General features: G+C 44.5%; 2 protein-coding genes across 2 annotated transcripts; both read left to right on the top strand.

Moving 5' to 3' along the window:
* Positions 1-1,906: 1,906 nt before the first annotated feature.
* Positions 1,907-3,253, top strand: LOC117581130 (putative odorant receptor 92a). The gene is made up of 3 exons (XM_034268057.1): positions 1,907-2,715; positions 2,773-2,971; positions 3,041-3,253. Exons 1-3 carry the CDS (start codon positions 1,907-1,909, stop codon positions 3,251-3,253), a joined length of 1,221 nt encoding a protein of 406 aa, XP_034123948.1.
* An 18,477-nt stretch (positions 3,254-21,730) lies between these two features.
* Positions 21,731-22,559, top strand: LOC117580877 (dnaJ homolog subfamily B member 14-like). Its single transcript, XM_034267627.1, has 2 exons — positions 21,731-22,401; positions 22,550-22,559. The coding sequence occupies exons 1-2, from the start codon at positions 21,731-21,733 to the stop codon at positions 22,557-22,559; spliced, it is 681 nt and encodes a 226-aa protein (XP_034123518.1).
* Positions 22,560-24,986: the final 2,427 nt, after the last annotated feature.

Consider the following 24,986-nt stretch of genomic DNA (forward strand, 5'->3'; position numbering starts at 1 on the left):
CTCACATCATCGAAAGGACTGCCATAAATACACACGCACACTCGTACATCTCGTACATATTTTTGTATTTGTTTTTAAACTAATTATGACAGTGATAAAATGGCCACCAAATATCTATACATTAGTGCAGACAATAAAGCATTTTCTCTTTGTTGCTGTTGCTGTTGCTGTTTTGGGTTCCGTGCTCAGTTCTGGCTGTTTTCTCATAAATGTTCGGTGCCTGGGCACGGCACTCTGCTGCGGATAATCATAAATCATTCACAACAGTTTTCACAGCTGATAAACGGAGTTTATGCAGTGCAAAAGGAGCTTGACGTGGGACAACTCCCTGGGCCTATTGGTTTGGCTAATTGCAACGGAATGCTTTTGGCTATTTTTGATGGAACCTGCACACGTGAGGAGACAACACTGTGCCTGGCGACACCATGTCTGTACGTCGCTCCGTCGCCTTGGACTATTCCTCGTGTGTGTTTGTGTTTGTGTTTGTGTGTTGTCTGTCTCCTGGCTGTCATTCTGTCGTCTCATGTTTGTTTGCCTTGGCTTTGTGGCTCGCTGCTGTGGCTCCTGCTTCCCTTTTTCCCCTCAAAAATATTGTTCAAGCTTATATTTGATGTGTTTTGCGCACAAATTTGTGTGAATATAATTCAAATTAATTTCAATTTGCCATAAATGATTTTACGCTTGTAATTTATGCAGCATTTAATTGGAAAACTTTAACCACAAACTAACCGTAAGGCAAACAAATTTACATTTTCTGCCTTTTTTATTTCCTTTTTTTTTTGTATTGTTGTCTCTCTGCTGCATATATTTGGCATGTTTACGATCCGAATACGTGTTCAATTAGTGCATACATATATTGCTGCATCTTTATAGGGATTGTGGTTTTTACGTGTTTGATCAGTGACAGATCCAGACAGCAAAGACTGGCGAGACCTGCTGTGATTGGAATGTGGAGAATGCACATGATGTGCACTGCTTAAGTTTATGCTCTAACGCTGTATGGGTTAACAGGTGTTTACCGCTCCTGCTAACAGCGCACTGTTAGCTCGCTGCTTGCTCTGGCCCTCAAGCAGTGGTCTTAGCTTGCACTTACTTACCACCCAGACTGCTTGTCGCTTCCCCATTCACCTGCTGTTATGAAGTGCTTCGCTTAATTTCACTTCAGTTGTCGCCATCCACTTGCGAAGAGCCACCAAAAGTGCTGCTTGAAGAGGCAATAGTTCAACTACATATTCATGCATAGGGGGGACATATTTGATTTAACTCGTGTGTGTTTGAGGGTCCATAAATACGTAAGTAAGAGCCTGTCAATGCGCTTTCGTTGGCATTTCAGTTGAATAATTGAGGCATTTTGTAGCCAAGAATCTTTTGAACAGTAAAACGTAAGAAGGACCACTCGCCAGGCTGGAGTTATGGTAACGAAGGGGCACACATGGCTCACAAACGGCTACCCACTTGATTTGTATCGCTGTCTTTTGATGTTGTGAGCAAGCAGCACATTGTTCTCACCGTAATGGAAATCCTTTTGGCATTAAATTAAATTAATTCCGTTGTGGCCTGTAACATGCCTGCCGGCCCCAGTCGAAACCACTGAAAAGAGAAGCAAGCCGGGTCAGAGGAGCAGAAGGAGAAGGAGAAGGAGAAGGAGAAGCAGGATCCGGATGCCAGAAGCGAGAAGCCAGAAGCCAGTGCCACCTGGGTGAGCAGCTGGCTAAATATTTCAGCAAGCACCTACTGGTGACCCCATGCAGGTGTCTGCAATTATACGGAATTCAATTAAGTAATTATGAAGGGTCTCGCAACCGGCACAACGTTCTCATAAGAATTTCATGCCCAAGCCTGAGCCCAGTACGAGTGCCATCTATAAAAGCTTTGACGGAGCTGCGCTCGTGCCCAAAGCATCGTCATGTTGTTTGGCAAAAAGAAGGAGAAGCGCGAGCTGCGCACTTTCGAGGATCTCACACGATTTCCGATGGCCTTCTACAAGACCATCGGCGAGGATCTGTACTCGGAGCGTGACAAGAATCTCGTGCGACGGTATCTGCTGCGCTTCTATCTGGTGATGGGTTTCCTCAACTTCAATGCCTATGTGGTGGGTGAGATTGCCTACTTCATAGTGCACATCACATCGACGACGACGCTGCTGGAGGCCACCGCTGTGGCACCCTGCATCGGGTTCAGTTTCATGGCAGATTTCAAGCAGTTCGGCCTGACGGTGAATCGCGGGCGATTGGTCCAGCTGCTGGACGATCTGAAGGCATTATTTCCCACCACACCGGAAACGCAGAAGGCATACAACGTGCAATACTATCAACGGCACATGAATCAGGTGATGACACTCTTTACCATCCTGTGCATGACATACACCTCGTCGTTCAGCTTTTATCCGGCCATCAAGTCGACCATTAAATACTACTTTCTGGGCTCGGAGATCTTTGAGCGCAACTACGGCTTTCACATCTACTTTCCGTACGATGCGGAAACGGATCTCACCGTTTATTGGTTCTCCTACTGGGGACTCGCACACTGCGCCTATGTGGCTGGAGTGTCCTATGTGTGTGTGGACCTGCTGCTCATCACGACCATCACACAGCTGACGATGCACTTCAGCTACATGGCCGACACCCTGGAGGCCTACGACGGTGATGAGCACACGGAGGAGGAGAATGTCAAGTATCTGCAGGATCTGGTGGTCTATCATGCCCGAGCTCTAGAGTGGGTTCATGCAACAAGTCATGAAATCATGTCGCTCAATCGAGTTCTCTTTTGCAGTCTCAGCGAGGAGGTGAACAGCATCTTCAGCTTCACCATTTTGTGGAACTTCATTGCCGCCTCTCTGGTGATTTGCTTTGCTGGTTTTCAGATCACAGCCTCCAATGTGGAGGACATCGTGCTCTACTTTATCTTCTTTTCGGCCTCGCTGGTGCAGGTCTTTGTCGTGTGCTATTATGGCGATGAGATGATCTCTTCGGTGAGTTAAATCAAACGAATTTTCATTTCAGCATTGATGGGTTGTTCCGTTTTTTTTTGGGGCTTACAGAGCTCTCGCATTGGTCATGCTGCCTTCAATCAGAACTGGCTGCCCTGCAGCACTCAGTACAAGATGATTCTGAAGTATATTATTATGCGCAGTCAGAAGCCCGCCTCCATACGACCTCCGACCTTCCCGCCCATCTCATTCAACACCTTCATGAAGGTTATCAGCATGTCGTATCAGTTCTTTGCTCTACTCCGCACAACCTACTACGGCTAGAGGGTGGACCATAAGAAGAATTAGGTCCAGACTTTCATTTCTTGGTAGACTTAGAATGCTGCACACTGGAGTTGCCACTGAAGCAACACAAACATCTTTTCAAAATGAATTCTACAGCTGAAAGCAAATATCAATTAGAAGTGTCCATGGCTATACATAGTTCAAATATATTCCTGTGTGAATATGCTACGTAATACATTTATGGAACAATAAGCGAATTCCCCTAAAGAGTTGCACAACAATGGATTTATGTGGCAAGCAAATTCGGAGTTTATTAATAATTAGCAAGCGGCAAAAAGTGTTTTTCTATTGTCTGGAGTACTCGGAGAGCAAACGATAGAGGAAGTGAGTTCCGGAGCTCCAACAAACCCCAACGAGTCTCCTACGAGCATTCTTTTTTTGCTTAAATGAATGAATTTCAAAATGAAATGATGCAACGGATACGTATACGCCGCAAGCATTCCGCACTCTTACTCTCTTACTCTGCTCACTCTCTCGCTCTCTCTTACTCCCATTAACATTTTAAAGAGTTGAACGAAGCGGAATAAACCGTTACACACACACACACACAGGGACAGATGCACACCTGGGGCACCTGTCATGGCCGATGTCTGCCTGTCTGTCGTTGTAATTTTTAATTGCATATCAGCAATTTATATACATAAATATATTTACACCCAGATGCCCCCAACACGGACACGGATACGGATGCACAGACAGCACGCACGTCTATCTGCTCTGCACAAATAAATCAATAAATGTCAAAAGCAATCAAAGCCCATAAAATGTGCGATTGTCACTCCCAAACCAACCGACCGACTCCAGCTATGCCAATGGACTGTAATAATGCGTACCATTTGATATCGGGTCCAAACCCCGTTTATTGATATTTAATAGCACGTGGAAAGGGCAGTGCCAATAAAGAAAAATGTTGGTTTGCTTGGTTAATTGTACATCAGCAAATCAGCAAATGCTGGCTGGGCAGCACACGAAATGTTGAGGATTTTTATTTAATAAATATTTAATAATACTTAAATTTAAAACCCAATTATGATTTACTTGCGATTGATGAGCTAAGTTGCTAGTGTTGAATAAATAAAATATGTGAAGTGATTTATGTTTGCATATGCATGAGAGGTGATGCAGATGCAAACAGCAATCACAGAAACAATGCAGTAAATTATAATTTACCGTTGCTCCAATTCGCATTTTGTTGCGAGGGGAGAATTGCGAGCGAGAGGGAGAGGGAGAGGGAGAGAGCGAGAGTGAGAGTCGTCTCAGCCGAGTGTGGGGCGGAGGTGTGTTTGTGGCTTTTGAGAGAGTGAGAGGATGATCAAAAGGGAATTGCGGAAGGAGAGCAATTGGACAATGCAAAACGGTGTCGCGCATTGTGTGAGCTTAGGAGAGGCAGGCAGTGCAGTCTGACAGACAACCGCTACTCACTGCTCTCCAGACACAAAGTGCAAGCAAAATAACAGCACCCAGATCTTTCGCCATTTACATATATGAACTGTTAACAATCCCACATAACAGATGTTTATCCATGAAAGATATTTTAGCATGTTGAACATGTTGTTACTTGTTGAACCATTCATAAATAATTTACATTATTTTTCTCGTGATGTATGCTGGCTTTTCATTCTCTGTGGTGTGATCATCTCTGTGGCTATTTGTAGAATGATTTAATTTGCAACTTAATGAATCTGTGCTTATTTTGTGTGTGTGTGTGTGTGTTTGTGTGTTTTTTGTTTTTTGTTGTTGTTGCTGTGGCTTGCTTATTGTTTGTAATGAGCTTCAGCGAATGAGGCTGCTGGCCCCGAGGCTTTTTATTGATTGAGAGAATGGCGACCATTATGTTTGCCTTTCCCAAAAATCAACAACGACAATAATGAACCAGAACCAGAATCATCACCAACCGATATTATGTCCTTGGCAACTATACATACATATGCACATAACGCTTATGTAGAGAGTAGCGAATGTACATAAGTAAATCGAAACTCGCAGAGCTTTTTCGGTCCCATCAGGAGTGCTTCCCACATCGGGAAAGACTTAACCCCTGAGGCATTCAGGTAGGTATTTGTGCACATTTTAATATTTTATTTCTGGTTGAGTTATTGTGACTGCAGGAGTGCTTCATAGTGCTATGTACATATACTTATATCCCCATGGCAGGCAGTTTGTTTCCTCAGAACAAGAAAGTTGTAAATGTGCACTTTCCTGATGCTTTTTGCACAATTTTAGCCAGTTTTGGCTCTAATTTTTCTCAATTTAATTTTGTCTTTCGAGCCGATTTCCTTTGAGAAAATATTCTGGGAAATACTTTTTTGTTTGCTCCCAGCCACAAATGGACGTCTCTCAATTTTTGGTTTTAATTAAAGAATACACATTTTTCTCGCACTAATTAATAGTCAACAGAAAGCAATAGCAACTCGATTCATCGTACCAGAGTCATGGTCTCAGCTTGATGGCTCAAAGACATTCCAAAAATAGTGCACGCAGTGGGTGAAAAGTTGGCCCACTGCAATAGTTGCAAAGCGTTAAGAGCCTGGCAGCAAGAATCCAAATATTAGTTGTTGAAAAATTAGGCAAAATATTGAAAATGTTTGTATGCCCTTTTAGAACCGATGAGTGCAACCTGGAGAAGGAATATTTGCCATGCAAATAAGGCTTATGAAATTATATTCAATGTCGAGTCTATTAAATACCCATCCATGAATTGTGAATTGATGGACCAACATTAAATATTAATTATTTTTAATATTTCATTCCATTTTGACATTAGAGCCAGACTTAAGTTTGAATGCCTGAGTCTGAGCAGCCTCACAGTCGAGCAAGCCCAAACTTTCATTGAGGCAGACTCCATGCACAATGGCATATTGTTTTTTCAGAAATAAAAATACATATTCATTTATGTCACTCCACTTCTAATTCATATGATGAAATACCTTAGGAAATATTTGATATTGGGCACAAGAAGCAAATGAACAAATGTACAAGCCAGCAGAAATGCTTACATCCGTTTGTACATTTGTATCTAAAAATTCTTAGTTTGTAATAATAAAGAATATTATTTCGTAACAATTACAAGAAAACTAAAGCAAAGCTGAAATGCAACCATCGACAGTATATGACAAGCTTTAAAACTAATAGATCAAATAAATTCAAAGAAAACGTCAGTAGAGGGCCAAGTGTCATGCAGCAGGGAGAAATGCCCAAGTTGGGGAAGAGGATAAAAAGCTCTAGGCCAAATTTTACCATTGAAAAAAGAGCTAAATATGTTTTACCTCAGAGACACCGTTTTTTATTGCTTTATTTGTTTATTTATAAACTTGTAGAAATGAATAGTTAAAGCAACAAGCCAAGGAATTATTGTTTTTGCAGAAACTTAACTAGAAATTGGTAATTGGTAAGAGAAAATATGCATTGTTCTTTGTTGTTGTTTGGAACAAATTGCTTTCTTCTCTCATTACACCTCGCACATGGTGCGAGCAAATATTTAGCTTTATTCAAATCTAAGGAATTTGCTGAGATGTTCATTTGATGCTCAAATGAAAGTCTCAATTTGACAATGTAACACTTTGCATTCACAGCCACAACCATTTAAAATCTTTTCCAGCTAGTTGTTGGCCCTTTGGGTGGACGTGAAGCTAGCTGTCTGGCAGCAGCCCACATGGCACACATAGTATCAGTGGAGCCGGAGCTCTCAAATGCGCCACTAATTTGTGGGCATGTGAAAATGTTTCTTACGCTTCGCTTTTTATGACCACCTTTACGGACAGTCGGTGCGGGGATGAGTGGTGCGGGGAGTAGTCGCTGCCGTCGAGACTAAGGTGAGACTGTGTGTGTGCAGCAGGAGCAGCACCACCGCCACGTACCACGTGCTGGTTGGCAGGTTATTAAAAATTTTGCTTGGCTTGTTTCGCCACGCGTTTGTCGCTCTTTTTTAGAGGCAACTTCGATGCAGCAACAATGTTACTGTTACGGTTACGGTTAGCGCCACTGACGCTGTTCCTGTCAAATGTTGTCGTGTCTGGTCAGAGCAGACAGGAGAGAACCGGCGAGCAGCTGGTTGCCTCAGTTACCAAATTGACAATTATCTGCAAGTGGCTGAGTGCACGATGGCAAATGCATCAACGTACGTTGAGTGGCATTGGGGTTAATATATTGTAGCTGTTTCCATGGAAACAAAATAGATTTATAGGTTGAGATTTATTTGTTAGGCACATTTATTTGACATTGTTGCGTTGCATTTACGTGTTATTCAGCCTACTTTAGGCGGCACAGAAGAGCATGTACAGGCGTACTTTTTTGGTTATTGCTTTGAATGTTCTTTGATACTTTGGTTATGCTTTTTGCTACTTTTCTCTCATCATCACCGATAGAATCTAGGCTGTTGCCATGCCTCATTCCCATATAGCATTTCTAAAATGGCGTGAATTCAATTTGCCTTCAACTAAAAACTTCCATAATTAGTTCCCCGTCGAAAATCGTGGCACGTGGAAGTCAGTAACACGTCAACAATGGTCCCAATTAGCACACTTGGAAATAGAATATTAGCCATTTAGAGACTGGCAACGAATTCTGATACATTTACATAACAGATAAGACCCTCTTTTGCGGTAATTGACATGATGTGATGATGTGGTGTGCAATTGTAATGTGATATGCTTTGATGCTGGAGCCCCTGTTTCAGCCCCCATGCCTGCCCACCCCTGACACTACACACCACACACTACACACTACGTACGCTCACTCCCGTGCCTGCCTCATTAAATATCGCATATTTGAAGAGCCGAAAAAGCAGCGGAAAGTAGGTGAAAGTAATATGCATAATGTACATAAGTTCCTACACAGGTAAGTGGGTAACTACTCGTGTAGTGTGTGTGTGTGTGTGTGTGTGGATTGTATTGGGTGGTTTGGGTTGTGTAAGAACCTTTAATAACTTTACTTACACGATGCTCGTTTATTGAAATTCCCCACTCGCGGGTGGCATGCGCGCTCCTTTCTTGACTTTGCCTCGCTTCGAATGGGGATTTGCTTAGTGCGGTTCGACTCAGCGATGGCAGTGTGATTTCCATTTCGTGCAAGGAGATTACGATTGCGGATTACTCACTCTCCTTTGCCTCTCCCTTTGTGTCGCCTTTACAGCATGATCGCGGGGATGCATCACGCGGGAGCCGGCAGCAAAGAGCAACAACCGCAGCGACGTCAACGCTGACGCTCTGACGCATAATTGAGCAAGCGCTCTCTCCCTCTCCCTCTCCCTCGATGCATTTCTCTGCTGCACCAGTCGCTAAATAAAGTGTAAAACATTCAAAGCAAAACTTACACGTGCTAATACTTTAGAAGTTTCTTATGGGTTATTTGAACGTAAATAAGTAAATAAGGTATTTACACCCACTACTGTCAACTTGCAGGGCACGCTTTGGCGTTGCTTCTTGGATTTACCTCGCTCTGGCACTCTCTCTCTTTCCTTAATTCCCACTCCCACTCGTACTCTCTGATGTTGGACCAATTTCTCTTCTACTTTGTCGGCCTCTCATGCTGCTCACGCCAACGCACTGTGGACTCACGCTCTCATCTCTGGTCCTACAGCAACGTGCGCTTGGGTCCGTGCTCGGTGAGTGCCTGTTGGGTATTTGCACATTTTAACGGATTTAATATGAAAATTAACAGCACCACACACACACATTTACACACGAACATGAATATTACTTAATTGTGCGTGTGTGTTTGTGGGAGTTTGAGTAATTTGCGTTCATAATAATGAATCCTTGGGCCTGGCTGGGCCCGACCCGGCCCGTTGACGCAAGACTCTGCTGCCAGCAAGACCACCAGACGAGGCTCGGCAAGGCATGGCAAGGGCTGAAAGTAACAGCTGCACTTAGTTGAAAAAGTTCTTGAAATAGCAACAGCATGAGTACACCTACCCGCATGCCACACACATTGGTTGCCACATCATACACCCATACACCATGGAATCCCCATTCCCCTCCCACTCGAACAACTTCAACAATTATTCAAGACGTGACTTTTTGGCCTTTAAATATTTATGGGCACACGTTCCGTCCAACAGAAACGCCAAATGGGCAACGCGTAAGGGCAACACAGCCACGACAGAGAAATAAATGCTCGCAACAGCAACAGCAACAACAACAAAGGGTTTCCTTTGCTTGGCACTTCCACTGCGGTCTTATCATATTATAAATCTCTTATTTCTGCCGCCTCTTAATTTCCACCAAATATTAGGCTCTCTGTACTCTGAATGGTTTTGATTCTGATTTTGGCACACGCCAAGTGGAAAATATCTCTTAATGCTCTTAATGGATTAACGCTCTTAATGAATGAAGGGAAATTCATTTATGGTTCTTGTCTTTGGTTTTCGAACTGCGTTTATTCAGGCACTTAAAGTGTTGGTGTTGCAGCAGCGAAAGTCGCCTCCTTGTCCTAGTTTATTCTGTGGCACTCAGCTGTTCCGTATATTGCAATTTGGCTAATTTGCCACGAGGCATGAGGTCAGTTGCTCTGGCATTTTCGGACCTTTTTTTGCCGCTCAATAGTTCAATGCACTGGAGGGCGTTTTAGCTGGAACTCACAGGGGTGGGCACCGCCACTGTGTTCATTCTACCTGCCAGTGTCACCATTGCTGGGCCAATTAATGTGAAAGTAAAAGCGTGACACACACACACACACACACACACACAGGTACACACTGGCCATTCAAATCCCAATGGCCGCTAATGGAGCCCAACCTGGGCATCTTGAGGGCAAGAGCGTGGGATCATTGGCCCATAAAAGCGTAAAAAACTGACACGACATGTCCCTTTACATGTCGAACATGGGCAAAATATGCATATCCACGAAACAACTACAGCAGGTGGCAAAAAAATAAACCACACAACAATCAGCACAGTGGCAAAAAGTTGACAAAAAATGCACCCGAAGGAATCGTTATTTTAGCACCATGGATAATGATAATTGCACCGATTTCCAAGTGGTTCCAAGTGTACAAAAGGATGGTGGAAGTGGCGCTAGAACAAGAGGTCAGCCTAAGGTACGAAGTGGGAGAGATCATCGGAGCAGATTCAATGACAACTAAGGCAAACGAGAGGCTGTCCTGGCCAGAGCATATTCGAGTGCTCGAGTGACTCCATCCAATATCTCGTAATCGCCTGTCCCAACGATCGGTTCACCACGTTGTCCTCATTCAAGTGGCATTTTCTTTGTTGATTGCATTCATGGTCGATTATACTTGATGAATGCAACCCAATTAATCTCTCCTCGACCACTGTGCGTGGGTCCGTGTCCGTGTCCGTGTCAATTCCGCCATTCGCAAAGCCGCAAAAATTGAACAAAAAAACGTATGGCAATGGAAAACCGCAGGAAGAGCAGGAACAACTCGAACTGCTCCCAAATGTGCTGCGTGTGCATGCATACATATATGTATGTATTTATGTATGTACGTATGTATGTATGTACCCATTATGTTATCCAAAACACACTTGTGTGTGTGTGTGTGTGTGTGTGTGGGTGATTGGAGCTGCGGTACAAAAGGTCCTGCCACTTCCCTGCTCCTCGTCGAGTGCTGCATAATTAAATTTCACTGGGCAAGCGGATAAGCGGCGACAAAAATAGGGGCTAAAAATCACGGCGTAAGCGATACGGCCATCTGTATGTGGGGCATATCGGAAAGAGAGGCAGTGGGGTGAGGCGGGTGAGCATGATGAAGGGAGATCGAGTGGGCAGGTAATTTTGGTTTTAATATTAATGTATGCATGTCGAACGAGCAGCGTGGAACGTTGACCGTTGAACGCCTAAAAGCATGCAACACTGCACAAAATGCAACACTGTGTCACTGTGGCACGCGCGCCTATCTGCCCCCCCACGTACCTCGCATCCCCTTCTGTACATTCTCCATGTGCAAATCCGAAAAATATGCATAAATAATCGCCATGGCCGAGCAGCGAAGCACCTTTGTCAGCCATCAACATTTTGTTTCCCCCCATCTGTCTACCTGTCCCCTTCCTGCCCACTACCATCCCTCGCTCTCGATCTCTTGACAAAGGAAGCGGAAGAGGAAACACAGCGGAATGAGTGAAATCAAATTATGTACATAATACAATTAAAATGGAAATTGTAATATGCTGATTTTTCATGTTGGTAAAAAGATTTTGCATTGCCAGCTTAGGGTAACATAAAAGAATGATATGCAGACGTGTAAGTTGTTATTTAATTTATAATAATTACTTACTTACGTTTTCGACTGACTGCAGTTTCGTTTCTTCTCTGCTGTTAGTGTTTCGCTGCTGTTACTGCTTGTGCGCTGTTACCGTTTGTCAGCTATTGATCTGCAGTTACAGCTGTTAGTGTCGTTTTGCTGTTACTGCTTGTGAGCTGTTACCGTTTGTCAGCTATTGATCTGCAGTTACTGCTGTTAGCTGTTACTGCTTCTCTGCTGTTACATCTCGTCTACTGTTAAGCTGCTGTTACTGCTTGCCTGCTCCCCTTCTTAGCTTTCAGCACTGTTAATGTTAGTTGGCTGTTATTACTTCTACTGCTGTTGTGCCTCTGCTGTTCTGCCCCTCCTCTGTTACTGCTTACTTGCTGTTTACTGTTACCGCTTTTCTCCTCATCTGCTTGCAATACAACCCTGTTACTGTTGATCTGTTATCCAAAACCCTAACAGTGGTGAAAAAGGCATAAATTATTTGAAATTATTTCTGAATTTATGAATATGCATTTCTATGCATCGTCATATATAAATTAATAAAACGCACAATTACGATAGGACTGTAATGCTCGGTGGGGTCGGGTGGGGAGGGAAACCTGCCGCCTCCATGCAGATTCGTACACTGTTTGCCTTGCAATTGGCTGGTTAAGTTGGAATTTCTCTCTGTTGCCCTCTGTGGGCATAGCAGAGCATGGTAATTTATTTTAATTGATTTTCGCATCATTTATCAGCAATGTGAGCCGGCAACGGCAACGGCAACTGCAGCAAGCGACAAGAATAACAACAACAACAACAACAACAACAATGGCAACAAACATTCGAAGAACGCACTCATCCAATTTGAACACTTTTAATGCGAATCGTTCTTAATCAATTTGTACAATTTTAAAAGCGCACTGATGTGCATAAAAGCAACATTTAATTTATGCAANNNCAGCAACAGCGGTGACAGGGGGCAACTTATGAAAAAAACATCCCAAAAAACAACAAAAGCAAATGCAAAAAAATGTTAAGCCAAGGAAATGACAAGGAAATGCTCATAAAATGAAATGATAGCCCCCGCCCAAGCAGGAGTTCAACCTGAGGTAAAATTCAAGCATTCATCGCGGAAAGCAAATTATATTTAAAGCGATTTTACACGTAAATCCCAAGGCAAAACCAAGCCAAATGCAAACCAAAAACACGACTTTCAAATTTGACAATAATGAAATGTGAACTGCTGCAATTACAATTGACAAATGGCAAATGGCAAATGGAAATGAAACTCAAAATAGCAAGTGGAAAATGTATTAGGTTCGCCAGAGAGCTGATATTTAATTACGGTCAATGGATAATCCCGACAATGCAATGATGCTGATGGTCAACGAGAGAGTTCTGTGTAATGCGAGTTTGCATTTGCCGTCTCTGATTGGCAAAGAAAAAGAAGTAAACTATTAATTACCCGATGTGCAGTTTAGGCAGCCAGCAAGAGGCGCTGAGCTGAGGCATTCAATTCAAATTAAACAAATCAATTGGCAATGGAAAAGGCTTAACTTTTCGATTGAACTTCAAGGCCATTGATATTAGTTCGCTCTGAAATAAATCGATCCTTTATTGCCTTGAGTTGTCTGTAATGCAGAGAACGCATTAAATTGGAAAACTATTAGCCGATTAAAGCCAAAGTTAAGCTGCCCTAAACATACCCACAACATTCGTTTGCTGAGCCCGAACCTTGGCCAAGGCATTAGAGACGTTTCCACCTGGCAACAGTTTGCAGCCATTTGTCCGGGTGCAGGTCCCAGGTGCCAGGTGCCAGGTCCCAGGTCCGTTTTCCACCGGTACGTAGCCATAACTATCATCCTCGTGTTGCCACGGGTTTTTAGGCCAAAAGCCGGCCCAGCGTTTGTTTGCCGTTCGGCTTGGGCGCGTGCATGTAAATGCATTTGACCACGTCACGACATGTTTGGCCCCGGCCACAGGAAGTGGGATAACCAAAGGACGCTCAAAAGGATAACCAGCGAGTGGGGAGCTGCACGTGCAGTTTCGCCTCTAGTTGGCTCTGCATTCAAATGAAGAGTTTTATTTATGCGGCGGACATTTTCGCTTCATTCTTTTCTTTGGTTCTCTCTCTCTCTCTCTCTCTCGTTTTTTTTTGCTACTCATTCTGTGAGTGTTGGTTGGAGTCATGTCGCGTCATATAATTTAAGCAGAAATGTATGTCCTTATGCTTTAAGGACACACACAGAGAGAGAGCAGAGATGCGGACACACAGATACGTATGGGGAAAGGTGGCGGGCGGAGCAACCCAGTTGTGGAGTGACTTTATCAGAGCGTTCCCATTTTTTGGCTTATATAATGCTGATGCACATACAGAGTACAGAGTACATGCCACTGCCTGCACCCCAGCCAGCACCCACTACGATTATTTTGCTCGCCACTAACCACTTCTATTGGCAGTAGGTGCCTGAATGTCCCTGCATCCTTTTTGGTTTTCCCCTTTGAAGTGCGAGTATCTGGTAGTGGCTTCCTCGACCCATTTTGTGTGTGCTGTGTGTGTGTGTGCTGTGTGTGTGTGTGCCATCAGCTCAACTCCTTCACCTGTTTCTGCCGCCTGCTGTCTGTCGCTTCCTCTAAACATTTTCGGTCGCACATTGTAGCTGCCTAATGAACACATGAATAAAATATGCGATTTGCTTAACTTTTGCACGACTCTGGACGGGACTGAAGCACCTATCCACCTATCCTATCCTATCCTATCCTATCCTATCCTATCCTCTCCAGCTCCATGCCTGAGCCCGCATAAGCAGTTGCAGGAGTGGCAGCAGAAGGAGCAGCAGTTGCAAAAGCAACTACAGCAGCAGCAGCAGCAGCAGCAACAGTCTCTCATCAAGCAAAGTTTTTCGAGAGATTTCCGCACAGGCTGAGGCACAGGTGGGGAAGTAGGGGGAATTGCTGGCATACCACACAAAGGCAAAGGGTAGACAGAGGGCAAAGGGTGGAGTGTGGAAGCGGCAACAGACACAGATGGCTTGACTTGAGTTTATCTTGGGGCCAGCAGGCGGCAGCTTCCGTCACTTGACGATGCATCCAAAAATCGTTGAAAGTCACTCAACAGTTTAACGGGAATTGCGCCCACGATGACGACGACACGGTGGGATTGGGGCTGGGGCTGGGATTGGGGCTGGGGCTGGGGCTGGGGGTGGTGTGTGTGGCAGTATGACGGCTCGTTGGCAAGAGTGAATGAATGGATGGCTGGATGGATGTGTGGCAGGCTATTGCCCAAACCCTTGTGCTCGAAGCCAACTGTCATCGAAGGTGCCAGCACACAAGCGTGTGCATATCGACTATCAGTCAAGAGTCAACAGTTAACGGACGAAAGTCAAAGTCGAATGTTGACCAAATCCAAAGATCTCTAGTGGAAACAACGGCCAGACAGTGGATCATTTGGCATACATTTAGCATAGAAATGCAGACCTACAGCATGCCAAAGGTAACGCTCAATGAAACGAAATTAACGATTCCCGAAGCAACATTAAAATTGTGGGAAAACTTCAACTTCAGGTCAACTTCAATATACATTCAAAGAGTTGCCAAATGTCAAAGAGTGTAATTAATAAATAGAACAAATATTCACACAAATTGCACACAGCTATCGCCACGTGGCGGCTCCGCTCTGTTCCTTCCCAACTGTGCCATGACCAGCTTGGGAAGAGTTGGTGAAGGAGCCGTAAATCCTTTGGCAAGGTCCGAAACGAGTCGCATCCAATTGAATCCAATGCGAGCGCAGCCAATGAAGAAGCTGCCACATAGAAGTCGGCACACAGCTTCTGAAAAAGGGATGGGAAGAAGGGAAGAAGAAACAAAAAAAAGGAGTCTGGCGCCAAGCATTTGACGGCTGCTAGAATGCGATTCAATGGGCACGTTTATGCTGGAAATGGATTTCCCATAGAATTAATATCACACCAAAAGAAAGGAAAACCAAAAACAAGGCATACGGAGGGAGGGGAGCGGCAGCGTCGGCAATCGTCTACTTTTTCATGCAATTGAATTGCCAAGTGAAAATCCGAGAACATGCAGAAGCTCAAAAAATAGAGGAAGCAGCCAAGCTGGAGACGAGATTGGAGAGGGTGGACAGGGTGCAGGATGGAGGATGGCGGATGGAGTCGTCGAAGGAGCAACCCAAGGCCAGAAGGAAGCGACAAACAGAATCTTGGCTGGAGAGCAAGGTCGCGGGGAGACAAGCCAAAAAACCAAAGCCAACTGAAGCCATGGCCTTAGCCGAGCGCAAAAAGGTTAAGTGGAAAGCTGAGCCACGGCTAAGTCTCCCCATGGGTTTGAAGTTCTGCCCTGCCAAAGGCTGGGCATAAAGATTGACGCAGAATATATTTTGGAATTTGCCACATGGCGCAGCACAGGATTCCTTCAAGTACACATAGCTGGAAATGGCACACAGATGGATCCCATCCCAACTGGCAGCCTAAAATGTGGCACATGCCCAACACCCAGCACCCATCGCGTATGAGTGATTTATTTTATGAGCTCTTTCATTTTTGTGCGGTCTCCTCTGTGTTTTGCTTCGGTTTGATGGCCATGGAGTTTCAACATGGAGTTCAGGCGTGACAACACGCACCCTTGGACCAGCAGCAGCAGCAGCAGCAGCTGTTGCATGGTGCACATTGCACCACTCTAATTGTTGTCGAAGCCACGCCTCATGGCGCACGCCCCCCAATCCAAGTCGATTCTAATGACCGCCATCCAGCTGGTAATTAGCCCTCTGTGCGGGCCTAATCAGGACACAGCGGGCAGCGCCCAAGCGATTCCAGAAGTACCCCACAACTGGGTCAGAGATGGGCCAACAATTTGTTGGCTTTGAGTGCGAATAATTATAGAAGAAAAATGTGTCAAGTAATCAGTAATTCGGCATAAATCGCATGGGCATGATGCCAAGGAACTCGCATTAATTATTAACAACAACAACAACAACAAAAGGATTCACCCAAAGCGAGAGAAAGATATTCTTTGAATTTATTCGCCGTGATTTGAGTTTCAACACAACCCGCAGCAGGGGTAGATAGAGAATACATTTGCAAGAAAAGCAAACGCAAACAAATGCTAAACTATCCTACTACCAGCTGACAATTCAGCGTGGCCAGCTGAAGCTGAAGCTGCAGCTTGGCCTCTACCTGTGCTTGTGTTGTGTCCTTTCATGGAGCAGCAGGATATCCTTGCAACAGCTTTGTCGCTCCACCGCTGTGCATTGAAAGCTTGCTGCCAGCCTGATGCCCGGCCAACAAGCATCCAAATGGCGAGAAGAAAAAATAAAATAAGTTGTTCAATTTAACAAACAAGCAAAGAGCCACCAAGCCCCAGCAGGTGGCCTTTTAGGGAGGCGGTGGCCATAGTTCAAGCCGGGGCTTTGTGCATGGAGGGGGTGCTGGAGACAGTTTATGAAGCAATCGCTGAACGGTTGGAGGAGAAAGAAATGACTTTGTATGGCAATACGACGACAGAGATCCCTTCAGCCGCACATTGCTTTCAGCGTCAGCGTCAGCGTCAGAAGTTGGAAGCATTTCATTCTGTTTGCCGTAAATGCCGCCATGGCAACGTCTTGAAAAAGATTTTGCGTAGATTTGCTCTCGATATTTTGCAGAAATCAATACAAATAATTAACAGCATTTGGGGCCGAAACTCTCATCGATGAAAGAGTTAATTGAATCCAGTTTGCACACATCTCGCTGGGCCAATAAAATGAGCTTAATGGCAGGTTGAGGGTACGGCAGGACCTTAAGTTTAAGTTTATTAATGTACAGCCATCGATGGGTCTACTCTTGCGGCTGTTGGAGTGCTTAGCGGTCAGAGAGAGAATCCACAGTTGATGCTTCTAAGCAGATAATGGATTGCTGACCAGCACAATGCCAGAGCCTTGCTGAAACCCCATACCAACAGCACCCTCTCTCTCTCTCTTTCTCTCTCACGTGAACATTTGTCACGAATATTCTCTACCCGGAGACCGCAGAAAATCTCACAAACCCGCAAGATGCCTTGAGGTTTAGGTCCGGAGCAGCCACGTTGATATGACAGCGACAGCGACAGCGACAGGAGTTGGGACCGCCATTAATATATGCACCAGGAACGTGTCATAATCTGGTCGCCCCACCCTACCCCAACCCGAATCTCTTTCAATTCCTCCACCTCTTTTGTCGTACTCTGGCAGAGGAGTTCCATTATATCCCACCGCAGAGTGAGCAACCAAAAAAAAAACAAACGAATGTTCGGATTTCGAAACTTCACAAATGAATGATGAGTAAGCTGAGACGCTGAGCGAACACAGAAGCAATTCGGTTGCCCATTCAGGCAGGGCCCAATGTGGCAGGGTATCTGACGCGTCGTTGCCCGGTAGCTCCTCTGTGACGCTGCTGCTCTGACATCCATTTCACTTTTATGGTTTTGTCCGCCTCCTCCAAATAACTTTCTATATGGGAGGTGAATGGGTATCTGTGTGCGGGCGTTTGTGTGTGTGTGTGTCTGTGTGTGCGGCTTACCAGGGCTGCGTGCTAATTTCGAATACTTTGCGGCGAACGTTGCGGTATGGCGGTATGGAGCCTGGTCCATGGCATGTAAGGGCTGCTGTCAAAAAGTTGTTGACTTGAAAAACGCGCGTGCCATGGTAGAGCAGAATGCAGGGAGGGGATGTGGTTTCCATGGCTTATACGCATAGAAAAAATAAGTGGGCTGAGCTACGGATAGTGGCACAATAGGGATACGGATACTCATTATCAAACAGGACAGACACACACACACACACACGGACGGACGGACGGACGGACAGCCAGACGCCTAAGCCGCTTATCGATGGGCGGCAATTTTCACTTTTCACCATGCAAATCCGACGGAAACTCGCTGAGGCACGAATGTGAACGAACGACCGATCCACCCTTAGCCCAGAAAACTACAAACCCCAGCCCAGGACGGTGGCCTGTCTTTGCCGGCATTAATTCATTTCTCTCGATTGTATTTGCAGCTCGTCTTTCGTTGCACACTTTTCTGCGTCGAGGGAGCCCGCATTTGCCATGGATCCACCCCAAGCCCACAGCCCCTTCCGCCTGCTGCTTCATTTGTGCCACAAAGGCATTGTCCTTGTCCTCAAACTCTGTCTCTCCCTGTCTCACGCGTTTGTCCAGCCAGCAGATGCATTCAGCTAAGGCAAACATTTACAGAGGCACAGACATACATTTATACATAAATATGTATGTACGCTGTATGTACGCTGTATGTACATCAGGAACAAAAATTCCCTTGGCCAGTCAATCCAAACTTTAGCAGCAGTTGCTTCAACTCTGAGGAGCTGGCCAGCCATGAAAAAACTGTAAAAAGAAAAAAAAACATACATAATTGTCTAGGCAAAGCTTAGCAGCTGCTGCACAACTTGGCATGATGGCAGGGGGGCAGAGGGGTAAGGGGTAACCACGTTGCTGCTGTCTTTGGTTTTTGCATGTGGTTCCATGCATGCTGGAACCCGAACGGAGCGCTGCAGTGCAGAGAGAGGAAGTGTAACGCAAATTTGAGCAAGAGAGATCTTCCGTTAGAGCAAGGTTGTCCCCGCTCTCTCGGCTCGCAGGAAGACAAGCGCTAGAAAGAGATAGCAGTATTCGTGTGTTGTTGTTTTAATGCTGATCCCCAAAATTACCTTGCGTTAGAGTTCCTACTAGGGGAAGATCGCCATGCAGGGGTCTCCCGGACAGGTCCAAGCTGCACTTGCTTACATTTTGTTGTTTTTATTGTGTGTATGTAAATGTAATGCACAACTGTTCGTGCATATGTGCACAGTCCCTGTGCATCGAACTCTCTACCCAAAGCCCCTGCGTGGGTGACTTCCGACTATTTGCATGGAAGTTGGGTCGGTTCCGTTTTCTCATATTTTACATATTATTTATGTACATATGTATGTGCATGCATATATTGCTTGCATTTATGTATTTCTTCCGTCGAACCATTCAATCACCTCATCACCCAACACCACCCCCGTCCTTCGCATTGTCCCATTCACCAGTCTGGCAGCATTCGCATTTGATATTCGATATTCCGAATACAGGGGAGCTCCATGCAACAGCTGTCAGCGTTGCTAATTGCAACAAAATATTCAATCGAACGGAAATTATAGAGTTGTCGAAATAAATACACCCACACACACACATAACACGCAACCAGAGCGCACCCAAATTGCACAGAAAATTACGCAAAGAAACCGAATATTACGAGTGTAAGACCCCCCGAAACATACACAAATTACAAATATTTCGTCTACCAAATATAAGTCGGAGCTATACGAAATAGTTGCAGTGGTCAAAGCTTTACATTAAAGCTTTATATTAATTTTGCTGATTTCAATCTGGAAAATTTCATGAAATTGTTGGCTCGAAAATAATTGCTTTGCTCTGCCTTAACAATATTGTAAATCTCCCAAGAGTCCAATAGTTTTTCAATGGAATTCCTAAAATGTACATACATAAATACATATTTACATACATAATACATATGGATGCATGTAGCAATAATTCTCAAACATCTAATGCTCCCCTTCTGTTTTTTTAATGTAGTTGCATTCTCTTTTCTCGTTTAGTTGCAGGGGGAGAGAATTCCGCATGTTCGGTTTACGACTGTTCAGGAAAAACTATATAAGAATGCGTCTCTACTTTGCATGTATTTTACATCTGTGCAGTACGTTTCGAAACTGTATGTCAGTGCCACATTTGCTCCATGGCACTAAGTTCAATATATATAAACATATTTGGCAGATTTGAACGATAGGCCGATATGTACAATTTCAGTGCTGAATTGCAGCTGCTTTGGAACTTTGGGTTAATGGCGAGTCAAAGTAACTTTTCATTGAACTCAAAGGGGAACATAAAGTTTAACTTTAGGTATACACGATGTATGCACCGATGTATGTAAAAGTGTATGTAGCTTTACATTCCGCTCAAGTGCCAATGAAGATTCCAAAATTGCAACAAGCCGCTGGCTGGCAATAGCAATAAAGTGAAATGGAAGCACACAGCTGTGCATTCCTTGTAGACAGACTCTAAAATATCAACAAACCATTTTTACTCTTGTATGAAGTACGCTTGCCTACATACATACATATGTATGTACATTCCATGTATGTATGTACATATATGGAAGAGCGTAGTTTGAAGTGAGTGCATAACAGAAATAGCCGACAAAACAAAGCAGTGGAATAAATGCACGCAGCTAGGGATGGGCGAGTGAACGACTTCCTAAGTTTTATCGATGTAACATGGGGAAAATCGAGCTGTTACCGCAACACCTAGAAGGACACATGTCATATGAGCCTACTCTTGCGCCCAGTTTTAGCTTTCAACTGAACTATAAATAAAATTGAGCTGCGATCTGTACATATTTTCTGCGCAACAAATTGTTCGACTGGCTGTAATCAGTAGGCATCATTTTGATATGCAAAAAGTGTCTACATATAGTCACGACGATAGTTTCAGTCACGCTGCCAGCCATGGCGCGTGTCACGGGAGCAGACTCCACTCCATCGCACAATAGAGTTGGCCGACACAAGCCATAAACAAAACGTTTTAGTTGCCGAACATCAATACGCCGAACAGCAGCCAGCCCCAAAGCGCACACACTGCTCTAACGACTCCGACGCCTCCGACTACATGCCACAAAACCATTCCCCCCTCCCACTCTCCCCAGCAACACTTAAGACTTTGATAGATGGGCGAGGCGAGAGCGTCTCGGGGGGCCAAAAGTTGCACTACATTTGCCATGGAAATCTAAATAAATTCTCAGTTGCTAGACTATTAACAGAAATATCAGTTTTCCAATGAGCCCTGCTATTATATATAAAATCTTTTCAGTTTGTTGGATTTTGGATGGATTTGCAGAGGCGAATTTTGTTTTCCAAAGTGCATTCGAGCATCTTTGGCCAGATATGATTTGATTAATACAAATTAGGGAGCAGCGAGCATAAGGCAAATCCCTGAATGAAGCCATGAATCATGCATCAATATTCTCCCATTTATCAGTTTTCCCATTCCCAGCAGCCTGTCTGTCATTAGTCCATGGGCTTTAGTTGTGCCTCCCTTTTGGCACGTAGCTTCCTTCCGTGAAATTCTCCATCAGTATGCCTTGACTTTAGCTTCAATCAAACCTCAATCGTATGCCATTTGCAGTTTATTGAACCAGTTTTCGAGGCAGTCGAAAACAAAGTGATTTATTCATTGAATTAAAGCGAAATGGACGAGCAGGTGGAAGGTGTGCGTCGTATCAATGCGTGCCGCAACAATTACTATGCCGTTTTGAATGTGCCACAAGCAGCCACGGACGGGCAGATAAATCGGGCCTTCAGACAATTGTCCCGCGTGGTGCATCCCGACAAAAACAAACGCCCCGGCGCCACTGATGCCTTCCAGGCGATAGCCAGAGCCAAATGTGTCTTACTGGACCCCACCAAACGCCATCACTTTGATCAACAACTACGACAAGCCATTGCCGCAAACATAAGAGGCCAGGGCAGAGCTAATGCCCAACGCAGTTCAATCAAAATCAATATCAAAATCAATCAACGATCGAAGTTTGCAGTTGGCTACCAATTCTGCTACGAAAACGCTGTTGCCATTATCGTGCTGATAATCGTGCTGATTGTAAGCATCTTTATATTCAAAATGCCCACGTATAGCCTGGAGAGTACCAGCAAGTTCTCGGTCAAGTGTTTGACCACCAACAAAAAGACTCCCTACTTTGTAGGACGTCATCTTCCGTGCTTCTCGCGATATTCCGCCATAGGCAAGAAGTGGGAGCACGATATTGAGAAGAAGTTTCTTTCCCTGCCAACGGATAAATGCAACTTGGAAGCAAAACTTATCCGTAAGCAATTCGGGGTTTCCTTCCTCAACTCGCCATCGAAGTGCGAAGTGCTCAAACATTATGAAAATACAAATGTTTGTTTGTTATTTATTTTATTTTTTGATCTCCCTCTGTTTTTATTTACAATCTGTATGTGTAAGCAATAAGTAAAGGTGCGGACTACGCTAACATCCCACGCATTCCCATAGGGCCCCATAAATCTCGAATTTCTTTACGTCTCCACCTACAGGAGCACTCGAATACTTAATCGTAGAAACGTATAAATAGACCGTGTTAATGCAATGTTTTGCCCGTTATTTATGGCGGACAATCATAAAACAACTTAATGGGCAGCAACCAGACACTTGCTCAATCCCCCCAACACCCACCCAACGGAAGCGCATCGAACAATTCCGAATTATGTCACGGAGCGGGAGCGGGAGTATGAGTATTTTATTTTCTTGACATTTATTGGTTGATAATTAACGAGATGAAAGCTGCGCAATTTGGTGGCTCATTCTCTTTTAAGTGCCATTAAATGATTAAGAAAGAAAGAAATGAAAATATTTTGACGAGGCAATGCACCTATTTTCCCGCAAACATTTGACTTCAATCTAGATTCTAAAAGGATTCTTTATGGCATTTCAAGTGCTACAAATCTGTGGACATTTTACAAAATAAAATAATAACATTGAATTAAATAAATGTTATTATTATTAGTAGTAAATACTTCGAAATGAATCTCCTGCCATGTCCATGTTCAGTTCTTCCGAGTGGCATTCGGAATTGCCTTTCCCATTTTATTTCGTGTTGAGTGATTCTAATGCAGAGTTAAGTAAAAACATCATCTTCCATGTGCATCAGCATGGTGAGTGGTCGTTAAGCAAGGCTTTCCATTCCATTCCATTCCATTGCCATTCGAGTGGCCTTGCCGTGCTGCGATGAAGAAGATACAAATTACACTTAGGCGCTTGGAACTTGGGATTTCGACCCATGCGAGATGCAAACGCACGACCAGCACAAGCTGCAACTTGCAATTGAAGGCATTTCCAATATGGCCTCTTCCACATTGATGCAGGATGTAAGTGAGGGAGGAAGCCTACCCAGAGACTGCCCCGAGATGGGTGGCAATGCCTGAATGAGTGACAGTCTTAATTACAGCGAGATTAGCATGCTGGACTGGGAATGGAGACAATGTTGCATGTATTCAATGTCACGTTCCAGGGTAGAGCGCCACGACTTTGGTGATGAAAGTACTTGAGCCAGGTGAGTGCTATGGCAAATGGCAGGCGGCTCTCCAGATGCTGCTGCTGCTGCTGCTGCTGCTGCACCTCTTCCTGTTCCGCTTCAACTTGATTTCTTTTCTTCTTGCTTTCATCCATTTTTGTTTTTTTGTTTTCTGCGCTCCCTTGTTACATTTGATTGTCGCAAACGAAGTGGAAACGCAAATGTTGCACAAACACACACGCATGCCGTGGCAGCAAGGCAACTCAAGGCAACTCAAGGCAAGGCTGGGGGGACTCAGAGGAGTGTAACGGAAATGCACACTAATTACTCCTTGGAAGTGGGAATGATGGAGACAAAAGGAACAGAAGGAGCAAAACCCTTTATGCTGTTTACGCTCCTCTGCCCTGACCATTTCACAATTTTGCATACCCTTACGGGTTGGCGGCCAAGGTCGCGACTGCAATTGAGACAATTGCTGGCTAAGTAGCATAGGGATATCAAAAGGCCATAGTCCCCTTTTGATAGGTGTAATTCTGATGATTTATTCAAATGTGATAGCTGCAATTGGTAACGAGAAGAGCCTGAGGGCAGTGTACCTTTCGCTTCGGCATCCTGAAGTTTATTCTCCTTGCTTGTAACTGCTACGCTTTGCTTCTGCTTTTGCTGCAGGCTTTTCTTTCATTCTTTCTGGCTTTCATTCAAAACGCTCCTACCCCATTCCCATTCACCGCCCCCGCACCCCGTATGATAATTGAAATGGTGAGTTGAGCCGCCAATGGGGTTTGGGCATGGGAATACAGCCGGGGGCCAGTGGCCGTGTCGGTGTACGAGTGTAGTAGTGAGGAGGCCAAGTCAAACACAATAACCCGGCAGCAGAGAAGACGGCAAACCAAAAACAGGAATAAGAATGAAAAAAAAAAAGCAAAACAAAAATTTAATAACTCGGCACGCTGCGCAATGATAACACAAAAGGGCCAATTCAAATTTCGATTTCGAATTAAAATTCAAATTTGCATTTCCATCCGCACAAAGGACTCGCCCGAAGCGAGTGCTGTAGATTTCCTTAAAGGATCAAAGACACAAAGCAGCAGACAGCAGCACGATTGTGAGTTTTACTTGAGTTTCAAAGGCTTAACAAAGTTCATCAAATGTTCTAAGCTCCTACGGCTGCTGGCTGCTGGCTGCTGGCTGCGTGCCATTGGTGTTCTGGGGAAGCTTCTGCATTGACATTTAACAGATTGAAAGCTCAATGAATATTCCGCTCGCTTTCAGGCTTTCTCTCTTTCGATCTTCAATGCGGCAGCTCAAAGAGTAATAATATAAATTTACGGTGCAAAAAGTATTCATAGCTTCGACAATGTCCCAATGATTCATTTCTCGGTTGCGTTGCCTCGTTTACCATCTTTGGATGCAGCTGCA

The sequence above is a fragment of the Drosophila guanche genome, unplaced genomic scaffold, assembly GCF_900245975.1.
Source record: "Drosophila guanche unplaced genomic scaffold, DGUA_6, whole genome shotgun sequence".
NCBI lineage: Eukaryota > Metazoa > Arthropoda > Insecta > Diptera > Drosophilidae > Drosophila > Drosophila guanche.

What these genes read in the sequence shown, in the direction of transcription:
- LOC117581130 (XM_034268057.1), top strand. Translation starts at nt 1,907, where the DNA reads ATGTTGTTTGGCAAAAAGAAGGAGAAGCGCGAGCTGCGCACTTTCGAG. An exon ending in TATCATGCCCGAGCTCTAGA is followed by an intron (nt 2,716 to 2,772) that starts GTGGGTTCATGC and finishes TCTCTTTTGCAG; the next exon opens with TCTCAGCGAGGAGGTGAACA. An exon ending in GCGATGAGATGATCTCTTCG is followed by an intron (nt 2,972 to 3,040) that starts GTGAGTTAAATC and finishes TGGGGCTTACAG; the next exon opens with AGCTCTCGCATTGGTCATGC.
- LOC117580877 (XM_034267627.1), top strand. Translation starts at nt 21,731, where the DNA reads ATGGACGAGCAGGTGGAAGGTGTGCGTCGTATCAATGCGTGCCGCAAC.